This window comes from Haliotis cracherodii, unplaced genomic scaffold (assembly GCF_022045235.1).
Source record: "Haliotis cracherodii isolate W230 unplaced genomic scaffold, xgHalCrac1.p SCAF_14, whole genome shotgun sequence".
NCBI lineage: Eukaryota > Metazoa > Mollusca > Gastropoda > Lepetellida > Haliotidae > Haliotis > Haliotis cracherodii.
In genome coordinates this window covers 17,117,229-17,134,590 of record NW_027266269.1, presented here as the reverse complement: position 1 = coordinate 17,134,590, position 17,362 = coordinate 17,117,229, and the positions used below count along the sequence as shown (strand labels likewise).

The window sequence follows — 17,362 nt, the reverse complement described above, 5'->3', positions numbered from 1 at the left end:
TTCCCAGTACGTGTGTTGAATGTGACCTCAGTACCCAGTACATATGTTGAATGTGACATTTGTTCCCAGTACGTGTGTTGAATGTGACCTCAGTACCCAGTACATATGTTGAATGTGACATTTGTTCCCAGTACGTGTGTTGAATGTGACCTCAGTACCCAGAACATATGTTAAATGTGACATTTGTTCCCAGTACGTGTGTTGAATGTGAAATTTGTTCCCAGTACGTGTGTTGAATGTGACATCAGTACCCAGTACATGTGTTGAATGTGAAATTAGTTCCCTGGTACCTGACTGCTGCCAGTGTTAGTCCTCATGAGCTACTACTATGTGCTATGCAGGAAGAAATAACCCCTTTATTACCGGTTCTTTGCCAGTATTCAGCTGCAAGATAAAGTCTATCCTAAACCTTCAAAGATACATTCAAGACATTAGGCTACATAAACATTGAGGTGGCAGACGCAGCTAGAAGGGCTAGGGTACCAAAGAGAGGACAACCAACAGTGCTCAGGTTTGGTATTAAGATATGTATAGCTTCTCGCACTGTATACAACCATGGATCCTTTGTAATCAAACAGAGAAGTATTTCACTCTGAACTATGTACCACAAACATTCTTTCCTATAATGACTGCATGAATGTTGTTTCATGGTGCGGTCAGCAGTATTCAAGCTTTATCCTAGCACCATATCAATCATCAAGCGTCGTCCAGATAAACAAATGGTTCCTATCATGAGCAACATCTCACATCATCAGGGTAAGATAAAACACAATCACATGTCCACCTTATCCACTTTGTCCTACAAAGCAACTCCTTTCTATACACTATCACTAGGATACATAATGCCATCAAGGGCACAACAAACCAAGGACTGATTCACACTAGTGTGTTCTTCAGACATAATGTTACAAGGTTTGCAGATACTGACAGGATCACATGAAGGACTTGTTCCTAGAGGTTACATACCTTCTTCTTGGTACCAAAGAGAGTCTTGGCTTTGAAGGAGAACAGGACAACATCCTCATTATCAGCTGCATGGTCAAGAACTACATCAGCATCAGACCCCTGGAATCAACAAACAGTCAAATAAAGTCAAACAACATCGGCATCAGACCCCTGGAATTAACAAACAGTCAAATAAAGTCAAACAACATCGGCATCAGACCCCTGGAATCAACAAACAGTCAAATAAAGTCAAACAGCATCATACCCCTGGAATTAACAAACAGTCACATAAAGTCAAACAACATCGGCATCAGACCCCTGGAATCAACAAACAGTCAAATAAAGTCAAACAACATCGGCATCAGACCCCTGGAATTAACAGTCAAATAAAGTCAAACAACATCGGCATCAGACCCCTGGAATCAACAAACAGTCAAATAAAGTCAAACAACATCGGCATCAGACCCCTGGAATCAACACACAGTCACATAAAGTCAAACAATATCGGCTTCAGACCCCTGGAATCAACAAACAGTCAAATAAAGTCAAACAGCATCAGACCCCTGGAATCAACACACAGTCACATAAAGTCAAACAACATCGGCATCAGACCCCTGGAATCAACACACAGTCAAATAAAGTCAAACAGCATCAGCCCCTGGAATCAACAAACAGTCACATAAAATCAAACAACATCATACCCCTGGAATCAACAAACAGTCAAATAAAGTCAAACAACATCGGCATCAGACCCCTGGAATCAACAAACAGTCAAATAAAGTCAAACAACATCGGCATCAGACCCCTGGAATTAACAAACAGTCAAATAAAGTCAAACAACATCGGCATCAGACCCCTGGAATCAACAAACAGTCAAATAAAGTCAAACAACATCGGCATCAGACCCCTGGAATTAACAAACAGTCAAATAAAGTCAAACAACATCGGCATCAGACCCCTGGAATCAACAAACAGTCAAATAAAGTCAAACAACATCGGCATCAGACCCCTGGAATTAACAAACAGTCAAATAAAGTCAAACAACATCAGACCCCTGGAATCAACAAACAGTCAAATAAAGTCAAACAGCATCATACCCCTGGAATCAACAAACAGTCAAATAAAGTCAAACAACATCGGCATCAGACCCCTGGAATTAACAGTCAAATAAAGTCAAACAACATCGGCATCAGACCCCTGGAATCAACAAACAGTCAAATAAAGTCAAACAACATCGGCATCAGACCCCTGGAATTAACAAACAGTCAAATAAAGTCAAACAACATCGGCATCAGACCCCTGGAATTAACAAACAGTCAAATAAAGTCAAACAACATCAGACCCCTGGAATCAACAAACAGTCAAATAAAGTCAAACAACATCAGACCCCTGGAATCAACAAACAGTCAAATAAAGTCAAACAGCATCATACCCCTGGAATCAACAAACAGTCAAATAAAGTCAAACAACATCGGCATCAGACCCCTGGAATTAAAAGTCAAATAAAGTCAAACAACATCGGCATCAGACCCCTGGAATCAACACACAGTCACATAAAGTCAAACAATATCGGCTTCAGACCCCTGGAATCAACAAACAGTCAAATAAAGTCAAACAGCATCAGACCCCTGGAATCAACACACAGTCACATAAAGTCAAACAACATCGGCATCAGACCCCTGGAATCAACACACAGTCACATAAAGTCAAACAGCATCAGCCCCTGGAATCAACAAACAGTCACATAAAATCAAACAACATCATACCCCTGGAATCAACAAACAGTCAAATAAAGTCAAACAGCATCATACCCCTGGAATCAACACACAGTCACATAAAGTCAAACAACATCGGCATCAGACCCCTGGAATCAACAAACAGTCAAATAAAGTCAAACAACATCGGCATCAGACCCCTGGAATTAACAAACAGTCACATAAAGTCAAACAACATCGGCATCAGACCCCTGGAATCAACACACAGTCAAATAAAGTCAAACAACATCGGCATCAGACCCCTGGAATTAACAAACAGTCAAATAAAGTCAAACAACATCAGACCCCTGGAATCAACAAACAGTCAAATAAAGTCAAACAACATCGGCATCAGACCCCTGGAATTAACAAACAGTCACATAAAGTCAAACAACATCGGCATCAGACCCCTGGAATCAACACACAGTCACATAAAGTCAAACAGCATCAGCCCCTGGAATCAACAAACAGTCACATAAAATCAAACAACATCATACCCCTGGAATCAACAAACAGTCAAATAAAGTCAAACAGCATCATACCCCTGGAATCAACAAACAGTCAAATAAAGTCAAACAACATCGGCATCAGACCCCTGGAATTAACAGTCAAATAAAGTCAAACAACATCGGCATCAGACCCCTGGAATCAACAAACAGTCAAATAAAGTCAAACAACATCGGCATCAGACCCCTGGAATTAACAAACAGTCAAATAAAGTCAAACAACATCGGCATCAGACCCCTGGAATTAACAAACAGTCAAATAAAGTCAAACAACATCAGACCCCTGGAATCAACAAACAGTCAAATAAAGTCAAACAACATCAGACCCCTGGAATCAACAAACAGTCAAATAAAGTCAAACAGCATCATACCCCTGGAATCAACAAACAGTCAAATAAAGTCAAACAACATCGGCATCAGACCCCTGGAATTAAAAGTCAAATAAAGTCAAACAACATCGGCATCAGACCCCTGGAATCAACACACAGTCACATAAAGTCAAACAATATCGGCTTCAGACCCCTGGAATCAACAAACAGTCAAATAAAGTCAAACAGCATCAGACCCCTGGAATCAACACACAGTCACATAAAGTCAAACAACATCGGCATCAGACCCCTGGAATCAACACACAGTCACATAAAGTCAAACAGCATCAGCCCCTGGAATCAACAAACAGTCACATAAAATCAAACAACATCATACCCCTGGAATCAACAAACAGTCAAATAAAGTCAAACAGCATCATACCCCTGGAATCAACACACAGTCACATAAAGTCAAACAACATCGGCATCAGACCCCTGGAATCAACAAACAGTCAAATAAAGTCAAACAACATCGGCATCAGACCCCTGGAATTAACAAACAGTCACATAAAGTCAAACAACATCGGCATCAGACCCCTGGAATCAACACACAGTCAAATAAAGTCAAACAACATCGGCATCAGACCCCTGGAATTAACAAACAGTCAAATAAAGTCAAACAACATCAGACCCCTGGAATCAACAAACAGTCAAATAAAGTCAAACAACATCGGCATCAGACCCCTGGAATTAACAAACAGTCACATAAAGTCAAACAACATCGGCATCAGACCCCTGGAATCAACAAACAGTCAAATAAAGTCAAACAACATCAGACCCCTGGAATCAACAAACAGTCAAATAAAGTCAAACAACATCGGCATCAGACCCCTGGAATCAACAAACAGTCAAATAAAGTCAAACAGCCCTTGAATCAATGCCACAGAGTTAGAGTGGAGAAACCAAACAAGATCCAACTAGATACCATTTTGTTTCAAGGAATGCATTACACCACAGATCTCTCATGGTGAGACGTGGCAATAAATGCATGGCATAAATGAAAGGATAAGATTTGTTTTTATTTGTTCCTTATCACCAGCAAATCTGCCTTGAGCTGAAGACATCTTGTTTCAAGTCGACTCAGTGTTGGCAAAGGGAGCCAAAGATAAGAGTCAGAAGGTGGTTTGAAAGTGCAGTAATTACCATTACCTGCACCAGCACCACTAATGGAGCACCATAGATTCACGACACAGGACTGCATCAGTTGACATAACCGACACCACCATACGAATGACCAAACTAGTCCCGTCCACACATGACGTTATGAGCCACAGTTCAACAAAGGCGTATCTCCACGGAGGAGTAACAACACAACAACAATCTATCCAGCAGGCTAAGCAACAACGTACCTTGTAACAGAGGGACTGTCCTGTCTTGTTTAGCATCCAGTACGGGCTGTACAGGGTCACGTCAAAGCTGCCCTCATTCACCTTACAGTGCAGACCCAGATCCTGAAACATTCAACACACCATGTCAGTCTCATCTCTGTGTGAACAACGTACTTCCCTTGCAGCAGCTTTGGTAACAAAGTCATTCCTCTCATTAGATAACTTACCATAGCAGTCTTCTGGGTTTCATCATGGCTCTCGAAGTTCCACACAGACAACTCGGGGATATTCTTTTGCAGCGTCCTGCGGCCAATCCACTCTTTGCCCTGATAGTCCGGAATCTGCAACACAGACACAGTGTCATTCCAGTCATCAGACGGCACTGCTGTGGTAGTCTCTGTGCACTACTGCAGCTAGTGCAGCAGCCATGGAGAGTAACACAGCACGGCTGGATCCATGTCCCTAGGGTTATGCTTTGTGTCAGAAAGCTGCATTGTATAGACATGGCACATTACATTATATCCTGTATTCCAGTGCCAGCCTATGAAGGATTTTTGAGGGGGCATCTCTGAGAGAGAATATCACTAAGATAATGTAATCTTGTGCCTGCTCCAGAATACTGACAGCATTAAGGTGTGGTTGTTGCAGTTGCAAGTATGTCCACCGTCATGCTTTGTTTACAACATAGGAAAGGATGGGACAGAGAAACTGTGTGAGAATAGACTACTTACTGATGCTGAAATGACAAACTATGTGAAGATGAAGACAAGAACTAGGACTGTTCGAAGAAGCATTATGAGAAGTGTTGTACCACCAAGTACTTTGTCTGAAGACACCTCCTGATTACAGTCAGCATACGTAACTATCTTCTGCAGGCTACGGAATTGTAACACAATACAATACAGAATCCATAGTCACATTTCCTCATGACAGAGGTCGTATTTGTATGTTAACACTTGCCACGGATAATGCTTTAATTGATCAACTTTCACCAAACTGGGTTGATTAAGTTATGTTACCAGTACAGTCGTGCCTCGTTTATACGGACATTGCGTCATTTCACAATTCGTCTGTATAAACGAATTTCCGTATAACTGAAACCAGCTTCTTACTGGAAGAGTTACTTCCCTTCAATTATGCAACTCATGACAGATGACAGAGCAAATAGATACATCCACTCAATCTTTATTCAAGACATACATGTTTCAAAAAATCTGTCATGGAAGTTTGAACTTTACCACATTTTGAGGTTTGAATTTTAAACAATAATTCCAAATTGTCCAGATCGCCTGTGTTCTCGTAATATGTAATCAAGGTCTCTATACAAGCACAAGCTTCCTTGTGAGTGACTGTAGTGGGTTATCGAATGGGATTACATGTACAATAAACAAGCTCGTCTCAAACGTAACTCAGTGTCACTTGGTTAATTGACTTCTCACGAATCAAAGGATTACCACCAGCGGAAGGATTACCACCAGCAGAAGTGTATTGTCTGGGTAAGTGAGACAATTTTGTGTGCATTTCAGTGTTTTGTGTATGAAAATGACCACCTGGTTCCGGAAACTGAATTTCCGTAAATACGGGTAAATTTATATAGTAATTATTTCGTTTTGAATGAAAATCATCCGGGAACCAAGGTTTCCGGATATCTGAAGTCCGTATAAGCGGGGCATGACTGTAATGAGTTAACAGTGAGTTAGAGGAATATTCAACTGTGGTAAATGCGATATTGTTCAAGCTCACTTTAATAATTCCAATATTAGTGCTTTACCACACTCCCAGGGTATATGTGACTACTGTCAACTACATGCTTCAGTCCATGCATTGAGACTACAAAGTTGCAAGCAGGGGACGCCAGCAGGGTATGCCAGCACCTGTACTGGGAGACACTGGCCATGGATGTTTGACTTCCGTCTCCTCTTGTGATGCAGTGATACAGAGATGCAATCTCTCTGCAGGCTGCCACTGCTATACAGCCACTAACTAAGTCATACAAACAATACACAACATATAACGGTAAGTATCATATAAGTCCCTCCCTCCGTCTGACAGGAAAATAAACCTCACAAGTGGAATACATCTAGGCCGAAACAAAGCATGCTTATGAAAGCAGTAATTGGAGCTGCAAATTAGCCTCATGCTGACATAATTGACAGGATGTGTTTGAGGTAAAAAAGCTGTGAGTGCAATGACAAATACTGCTAGCGTACTGTTACACCCCTAGTGTCTTGGCTGGCTTCCCATATTGCCTGCATGTGCAGGATGGATAATATGTGTTTATACATCCAGTCAGAAGACATCATATATTCAACAAACATGCTGCTGACAGCTAACTGCTTGTGATTTTGTGCTCAACTGATTATATGTGAAGTTTTCTGCTGGTAATAAAATGCAATATGCTGAGCTGTATTCGTTTGAAAGAAATCCTCTAGAAACCGGATAGCCTTCAAATGTGTCCCCTTCGTACTGCAGACCTCCAAATTTGCTCTTACACAATTACATGGTCAGCCTTCATGTGTTGGCCAGCCTTCACATGTTGGTCAGCCTTCACATGTTGGTCAGCCTTCACATGTTGGTCTTACACATCTATATGGTCAGCTTTCACATGTTTGTCTAACACATCTACATGGTCAGCCTTTACATGTTGGTCATACACAACTACATGGTCAGCCTTCACATGTTGGTCTTACACATCTACATGGTCAGCCTTTACATGTTGGTCTTACACATCTACATGGTCAGCCTTCACATGTTGGTCATACACAACTACATGGTCAGCCTTCACATGTTGGTCATACACAACTACATGGTCAGCCTTTACATGTTGGTCTTACACAACTACATGGTCAGCCTTCACATGTTGGTCTTACACAACTACATGGTCAGCCTTCACATGTTGGTCATACACAACTACATGGTCAGCCTTCACATGTTGGTCTTACACATCTATATGGTCAGCTTTCACATGTTTGTCTAACACATCTACATGGTCAGCCTTTACATGTTGGTCATACACATCTACATGGTCAGCCTTCACATGTTGGTCTTACACATCTACATGGTCAGCCTTTACATGTTGGTCTTACACATCTACATGGTCAGCCTTCACATGTTGGTCATACACAACTACATGGTCAGCCTTCACATGTTGGTCATACACAACTACATGGTCAGCTTTCACATGTTTGTCTAACACATCTACATGGTCAGCCTTTACATGTTGGTCATACACATCTACATGGTCAGCCTTCACATGTTGGTCTTACACATCTACATGGTCAGCCTTTACATGTTGGTCTTACACAACTACATGGTCAGCCTTCACATGTTGGTCTTACACATCTACATGGTCAGCCTTCACATGTTGGTCTTACACATCTACATGGTCAGCCTTCACATGTTGGTCTTACACATCTACATGGTCAGCCTTCACATGTTGGTCAGCCTTCACGTGTTGGTCATACACATCTACATGGTCAGCCTTCACATGTTTGTCTAACACATCTACATGGTCAGCCTTCACATGTTGGTCTTACACATCTACATGGTCAGCCTTCACATGGTTGTCTAACACATCTACATGTCAGCCTTCACATGTTGGTCATACACATCTACATGGTCAGCCTTCACATGTTGGTCAGCCTTCACATGTTGGTCTTACACATCTACATGGTCAGCCTTCACATGTTGGTCTTACACATCTACATGGTCAGCCTTCACATGTTTGTCTAACACATCTACATGGTCAGCCTTTACATGTTGGTCTTACACATCTACATGGTCAGCCTTCACATGTTGGTCTTACACATCTACATGGTCAGCCTTCACATGTTGGTCAGCCTTCACATGTTGGTCTTACACATCTACATGGTCAGCCTTCACATGTTGGTCAGCCTTCACATGTTGGTCTTACACATCTACATGGTCAGCCTTCACATGTTGGTCTTACACATCTACATGGTCAGCCTTCACATGTAGGTCTTACACATCTACATGGTCAGCCTTCACATGTTGGTCTTACACATCTACATGGTCAGCCTTCACATGATGAATGGTAATATATTAATTGAATACAGATTGAGCACTTCAGGATGTAGTTTTCAAATGGTTTTTTTTCTGAATCCTCAGGCATTTCACAACATTCCTTGCTGTCCTCAATTATCCAGTGTATTTAATCTCCATTCCATAACATTAAACACAGTAGGTTTATTCCGTTTTATAACTGTTTAGAAGTGCTGTCCATTCCTCTCATTGCACCTTCCACAAAATGTCTCTCACCCGTGAGTTTGTGTAGCAAATGGGTCAGGGCACTTGTCCTGCTATAACGGAGATAGGAGACAATGGATAACCCAGGATGGCTCTATTACATCAGCACATGCGGGTAAGACAGTGGATGCACTGTCCATGAGGCTGCCCGAGTTGCCCAGTCTCACGCAGTGGATGCGTGACAGCACAAGCTTCACAAACAACAACACAGACTACATGACAACAGAGACTAACACACAAAATATGTAAACTGGGATCTACAGTCAGACCACATGACAACAAAGACTAAAGGGGCATTCACACGGTACAACTAGTTGTATACGATTTGTTGCATGCAACACATTGCATCGTGTGAACGGGCAAGTCGGTCCAACTTTTGACGCATGCAACTTGTTGGACGTGAGTTGTACGGAATAGGACATGCTCTATTTTCATGCGACAAGTTGTACGTACGCAGCCAATCAAAACGCGTATGAAAATCACGTGACATTTACACGTCAATTTGTAAACAAAAATTCACGTCGGTAAGTTCTGCTTTTCGGTATCCTAAGTGTCACCACTCAATAAAGGACCTATGAAAAGTAGGTACCGCTGTCTCAAATTATATATTTTGACATTTGCATCGGTTTAATTCTCCAGGTTAAACTGTTTATAGTGTTATTTGAAACGACAGGCTATGTGACTGTATATACTGTAGTGTAGACCAAGGTGAGATTAGGTCCATATACGTTTCTAAAACTTAAAATACATCATACACACTTAGATTCTGAGGGGAATTATCTATTATGTGATGCCATTAACAACTATGTTAGGCAAAGCATATGTATCACTAACGACATCTGAAAATAGTGTACAGCGAAAATATTGCCATTTTCGCATTTTACCAATTCACTGTTCTAAATGTCATTATTTATTCAAATAAGGTATAGCTACATGTGAATTTCAATTACAAAAACATTGGGTTTCTGCTCTTTGTCAAAACACCAATCATCATTCCAAAAAGACTCCAATAATCCTATATTCGTTTTCGAAACAAAAACTCTGGACCGAACCGCCATGTTGATAGCGTTGGGAAATCACGGTTCTTTTCGCGTTTGACGAGATGCCTATCACATCACATGTATTTCACACTCAGCTACGATACATACATCCCTGAATTCATCATACCAATAAGAATCAAATGACATTTTGTCTAAATCACCAATACAAACGGTCCAAATGAAATCAACCGCAATATTCAAGTGTGAAGCCAAACCCTGTGCTCTTCTCATTGAAAAAAATGTAAACAAAGCAAACTTCTAGTTTTACTTAACATTTTCTACTATTCCGAGAGATTTAGTCGTCAATTTGTTACGTACATTAGCTCGGATTATTACGATTATGCAGTCCTTGCAAAAACTGAGGAATAAATATTTAGAGTCTAGATACTTTTTTGGCAAAGTCAACAGAAATCGTTCCACGTGACGCCATGATATTGACGCAAAATCACACACACTGACGACGGTATTGGTCTGCCTTTCCACATAGTATCAAAGCGAGAATGGAAACATAAAAACAAACAGAACCTGTTGATTTCAGATTGATTCTGATTACTTAACTTACATGATTTATTTATGTATGTATATGATCCCAGCATCACGGTAAAACCTGCTCCAAACATTCCGCGTACTGCTATCAGTGAACTCGCTACGTTATGACGGGAGGTTACCGGTAGTGATGTCATATTAGTATACGTCAACATCAACATCGTTGTACATATTTGTTATTTTCTTTGAGGTGCGGGTGAACTAGCACACAACGCATTCAGTTTATGAAGTAGTTTACTGTTTCAATCTTGAATTATAATTTGAATATCTCTTCAATATCTTTTCACCCAGTAAAATAATGCACTGCTGCAAAATGGGTACATGTATATAGAACTTTTACTAATATAATCTAAAATGCCATAGAATTTATGAAACTCAGAATAATCAGCTGGTTTTTTTATCACAGAAATTGACATTCATCGTGTTATTCTTCCTATAATATGCTTTGTGAATGTACCACACTGCAGCATATACATATTTCCTTTGGAGAATTGTGAAATATTCTTTGTGGCAAACCCTTCATTTCTTAAATTAAAGTAAATGTACACCTGAAGGAAATTCGTCATGTTATATTTTTATTAATATATAACTCATGTGTGGACAACTATTTGTTTTACATTTGGATTTTATCGTCTAATTGGCGGAACATTGACAGCTAAGGCTTTTTGTCAGAGATCTCGCGAGACCCGAGTTGTATGCAACTCGCCGCCGTGTGAATGCGGAGTTGTATACAACTTCAGTTTGTGCAACTAATTGCATACACCAAGTTGTATACAACTAGTTGTACCGTGTGAATGCCCCTTAAGACAAAATATGTGAGCTGGAATCTAAAGTCATACCACATAACAACAGAGACTAACACAATGCATACATCAGCTCGGAGCTACATTCATACCACAATGTCCAGGCGTGGCTGTCAAGGGGGAAAATAAAGTGTTAAGTGTTATCACACACATTTTATACCAAGCTGTGGCGTTGATGTTAGTCCTTTACCATGCTGGCTGTCCCACAACATCCCAGCCCGACACCCTTACACCAAACACATCAACACAATATCCCCAACCTGGTATGTTAGTTTGACATAAAAATCCCATAGACCAAAGCATTCATCATGTGTTATAAGATAGTGACATCATTAAAGAAGGTTGTGTGTCATTGATACCTTATCAGTTATTCACTTAACCCATTAACTTTTACATGTCCTGGAGCTGTTGTTACTGTCATCCAAGACATTAGGTTCCCTTTTCCTGGAGTCTAGAGACAAGAGATGAACAGACATAGGATGGACTTACTGTCACTTCAAGGCTGGACTCGTTGATACTGGCATGGAAAAGCGGGATGTTCTCCCCCTTCTGTAGCGTCTGCTGCTCCGCCATCCCCTGAAACATGCAGGGCATCACGTAGAGACACAGCCGAGTGATGAACGGGCACACACAACCAACACTCAACATGGATGATGGGACACAATCAGACTCTAGTATGTAGGTGATGGAACACAACCTACCACCAGCATGTAGGTGATGGAACACAACCTACCTCCAGTATGTACGTGATGGAACACAACCTACCTCCAGTATGTACGTGATGGAACACAACCTACCTCCAACATGTAGGTGATGGGACACAACCTACCTCCAGTATGTAGGTGATGGGACACAACCTACCACCAGTATGTAGGTGATGGGACACAACCTACCTCCAGTATGTAGGTGATGGGACACAACCTACCTCCAACATGTAGGTGATGGAACACAACCCACCTCCAGTATGTACGTGATGGGACACAACCTACCTCCAGTATGTAGGTGATGGGACACAACCTACCTCCAGTATGTAGGTGATGGGACACAACCTACCTCCAACATGTAGGTGATGGAACACAACCCACCTCCAGTATGTAGGTGATGGGACACAACCTACCTCCAGTATGTAGGTGATGGGACACAACCTACCTCCAGTATGTACGTGATGGAACACAACCCACCTCCAGTATGTAGGTGATGGGACACAACCTACCTCCAGTATGTAGGTGATGGAACACAACCTACCTCCAGTATGTACGTGATGGGACACAACCTACCTCCAGTATGTAGGTGATGGGACACAACCCACCTCCAACATGTAGGTGATGGGACACAACCCACCTCCAACATGTAGGTGATGGGACACAACCCACCAGTATGTAGGTGATGGGACACAACCTACCTCCAGTATGTAGGTGATGGGACACAACCTACCTCCAGTATGTAGGTGATGGGACACAACCTACCTCCAGTATGTAGGTGATGGGACACAACCTACCTCCAACATGTAGGTGATGGAACACAACCCACCTCCAGTATGTACGTGATGGGACACAACCTACCTCCAGTATGTAGGTGATGGGACACAACCTACCTCCAGTATGTAGGTGATGGGACACAACCTACCTCCAGTATGTAGGTGATGGGACACAACCCACCCCCAGCATGTAGGTGATGGGACACAACCTACCTCCAACATGTAGGTGATGGGACACAACCTACCTCCAGTATGTAGGTGATGGGACACAACCTACCTCCAACATGTACGTGATGGGACACAACCTACCTCCAGTATGTAGGTGATGGGACACAACCTACCTCCAGTATGTAGGTGATGGGACACAACCTACCCCCAGCATGTAGGTGATGGGACACAACCTACCTCCAGTATGTACGTGATGGGACACAACCTACCTCCAGTATGTAGGTGATGGGACACAACCTACCTCCAGTATGTAGGTGATGGGACACAACCCACCTCCAACATGTAGGTGATGGGACACAACCCACCTCCAACATGTAGGTGATGGGACACAACCCACCAGTATGTAGGTGATGGGACACAACCTACCTCCAGTATGTAGGTGATGGGACACAACCTACCTCCAGTATGTAGGTGATGGGACACAACCCACCTCCAACATGTAGGTGATGGGACACAACCCACCTCCAACATGTAGGTGATGGGACACAACCCACCAGTATGTAGGTGATGGGACACAACCTACCTCCAGTATGTAGGTGATGGGACACAACCTACCTCCAGTATGTAGGTGATGGGACACAACCTACCTCCAGTATGTAGGTGATGGAACACAACCTACCACCAGTATGTAGGTGATGGAACACAACCTACCTCCAGTATGTAGGTGATGGAACACAACCTACCTCCAGTATGTAGGTGATGGGACACAACCTACCTCCAGTATGTAGGTGATGGGACACAACCTACCTCCAGTATGTAGGTGATGGGACACAACCCACCTCCAACATGTAGGTGATGGGACACAACCCACCAGTATGTAGGTGATGGGACACAACCTACCTCCAGTATGTAGGTGATGGGACACAACCTACCTCCAACATGTAGGTGATGGGACACAACCTACCACCAGTATGTAGGTGATGGGACACAACCTACCTCCAGTATGTAGGTGATGGGACACAACCTACCTCCAGTATGTAGGTGATGGGACACAACCTACCTCCAGTATGTAGGTGATGGGACACAACCTACCACCAGTATGTAGGTGATGGGACACAACCTACCCCCAGCATGTAGGTGATGGGACATAACCTACCTCCAGTATGTACGTGATGGGACACAACCTACCTCCAGTATGTAGGTGATGGGACACAACCTACCTCCAACATGTAGGTGATGGAACACAACCCACCTCCAGTATGTAGGTGATGGGACACAACCTACCTCCAGTATGTAGGTGATGGGACACAACCCACCTCCAACATGTAGGTGATGGGACACAACCCACCAGTATGTAGGTGATGGGACACAACCTACCTCCAGTATGTAGGTGATGGGACACAACCTACCTCCAACATGTAGGTGATGGGACACAACCTACCACCAGTATGTAGGTGATGGGACACAACCCACCTCCAGTATGTAGGTGATGGGACACAACCTACCTCCAGTATGTACGTGATGGGACATAACCTACCTCCAGTATGTAGGTGATGGGACACAACCTACCTCCAACATATAGGTGATGGGACACAACCTACCACCAGTATGTAGGTGATGGGACACAACCTACCCCCAGCATGTAGGTGATGGGACATAACCTACCTCCAGTATGTAGGTGATGGGACACAACCTACCTCCAGTATGTAGGTGATGGGACACAACCTACCTCCAACATGTAGGTGATGGGACACAACCTACCACCAGTATGTAGGTGATGGGACACAACCTACCTCCAGTATGTAGGTGATGGGACACAACCTACCACCAGTATGTAGGTGATGGGACACAACCTACCCCCAGCATGTAGGTGATGGGACATAACCTACCTCCAGTATGTAGGTGATGGGACACAACCTACCTCCAACATATAGGTGATGGGACACAACCTACCACCAGTATGTAGGTGATGGGACACAACCTACCCCCAGCATGTAGGTGATGGGACATAACCTACCTCCAGTATGTAGGTGATGGGACACAACCTACCTCCAGTATGTAGGTGATGGGACATAACCTACCACCAGTATGTAGGTGATGGGACACAACCTACCTCCAGCATGTAGGTGATGGGACATAACCTACCTCCAACATATAGGTGATGGGACACAACCTACCTCCAACATGTAGGTGATGGGGAAGGGCAGCAAGTTGTGAAGAATGACTGTTGGGTACAGGTGTAGGACATAGCTTTTGGCGGAGGGCTCTTCGCCTGCCTCAAAGAAGATGTTCTCCACCTCAGGGCTCACCTGGAACACCAAAGTCATCACTGCATAGCATGATGCCAATCAATTAACAACTATTAAAGTAGAGGTCGAATATGTGAAAAGTTTGCTGCCTTTTAGTACAACATCATTGAGAAATCAGTACCAAAATAGTGTAATGCAAAGTTTAAAAATGTCTTTCTTTTGTATAAAATGGTAAATTAATGCAGAATTTATTACCACAGAAATACCACCAGTCTGAAGATGAAATTACAGTTCAGAAGCAACCATGCCATAACATAATAGGTTTAGGACATCCACTCAATTAGACCCGTGAAGATCCGGGGTAGAATAGGTCTTCAGCAACCCATGCTTGCTGTAAAAGGCGACTATGCTTGTCATAAAAGCGACTAACGGGATCAGGTGGTCAGGCTCGCTGACTTGGTTGAAGCATGTCATCGGTCCAAACTGTGTGGATAGATGCTCATGATGTCAATCACTGAATTGTCTTGTCCAGACTCAATTATTTACAGACCGCCATCATATAGCTCGAATATTGCTGAGTGCGGCGTTAAACAAACAAAACAAAACATCCTTACTTACCAGAATGTTCGGTTCTCTGACTATTATGTCATCACACTAGGGCTGGAATGAGTCCAAATTTACTACCTGGGTACCCACCCCACTATTACCCAACCCTACTCGGGTACCGGTATCTCAAGAGCTGGGTACAAAATGTCCGATTGGTAATGGTTTGACCGTAGCCCTGGCAAAATGTATTTAGATACACATATAAAACAATCTGGTCTTGCATACACTGAAATTGACTGAAGTTTTATCTTTATTTAAACATATAAAGGTCAGAAGGAATGTGTGCATCATCAGAAAGAAATACGAACATTTGTCACTTGAAGTGTAACCATAGAATTCTAGATAATTTAAGTATAATAATATATGACGTGACTAACAAAGGGGACGTGTAGTTCTGTGGGTACCCGGGTCCTTCTCAGTACCCATCAGACCCGAGTACCCATCCAAGCCCTCCATCATACTGTTAGAATAAAACAAAAGGAAATATGTTTCCAAGTCAAAAGTAAGGTAAACCAGAATAATTTCTGTCAGATTTGAACATGTTAACCCCAAGCTAAGGTCAATCGCCCATTGGATGATTAGGAAAACATTATCTCCTTGAGATGTATTTTGATGTCACACAGATGATATTTCCTGTGAAATCAAGTAATGTTAGACTCACATTGAAGTAGAAGGCTGAGTGTCCACTCTGTCGACTTGGACACGCACACTGCTTCACTCCATCATTCTCTGCAGCCCGCCACCTGAATGGCTCCTTACACATGTCATATCTGCATCAAAAGATAGGAAATACATGACAACTACACCTTAAACTGTTGCCAGTCTCCCACAGACAGATCATACACCATCACAACTCCACAGACAGATCATACACCATCACAACACCACAGACAGATCATACACCATCACCACATCTCCACAGACAGATCATACACCATCATCAAAACTCAATAGACAGATCATACACCATCCCAACTCAATAGACAGATCATACACCTTCACAACTCCATAGACAGATCATACACCATCATCACAACTCCATAGACAGATCATACACCATCTCATCTCCACAGACAGATCATACACCATCACCACAACTCCACAGACAGATCATACACCATCATCACAACTCCATAGACAGATCATACACCATCCCAACTCCACAGACAGATTATACACCATCCTAACTCCATAGACAGATCATACACCATCACCACAACTCCACAGACAGATCATACACCATCACCACAGACAGATCATACACCATCACCACAGACAGATCATACACCATCACCACATCTCCACA

At 42.7% G+C, this 17,362-nt stretch overlaps 1 protein-coding gene across 4 annotated transcripts in view; it reads right to left on the bottom strand.

The window, feature by feature from the left end:
• Positions 1 to 17,362, bottom strand: part of LOC139461037 (intermembrane lipid transfer protein VPS13A-like) — a 142,129-nt gene that overhangs the window by 46,722 nt on the left and 78,045 nt on the right. For 3 of the 4 annotated variants that reach the window (XM_071242534.1, XM_071242536.1, XM_071242537.1), the window contains exons 53-59: positions 16,718 to 16,826; positions 15,379 to 15,510; positions 12,046 to 12,132; positions 11,649 to 11,666; positions 5,129 to 5,242; positions 4,923 to 5,024; positions 967 to 1,065 (exon numbers count right to left, since the gene is read on the bottom strand). In XM_071242534.1, the coding sequence (XP_071098635.1) occupies positions 967 to 1,065; positions 4,923 to 5,024; positions 5,129 to 5,242; positions 11,649 to 11,666; positions 12,046 to 12,132; positions 15,379 to 15,510; positions 16,718 to 16,826 (661 nt within the window). The remainder of the gene's footprint in view (positions 1 to 966; positions 1,066 to 4,922; positions 5,025 to 5,128; positions 5,243 to 11,648; positions 11,667 to 12,045; positions 12,133 to 15,378; positions 15,511 to 16,717; positions 16,827 to 17,362) is intronic. The other variant, XM_071242535.1, reaches the window with a different exon arrangement.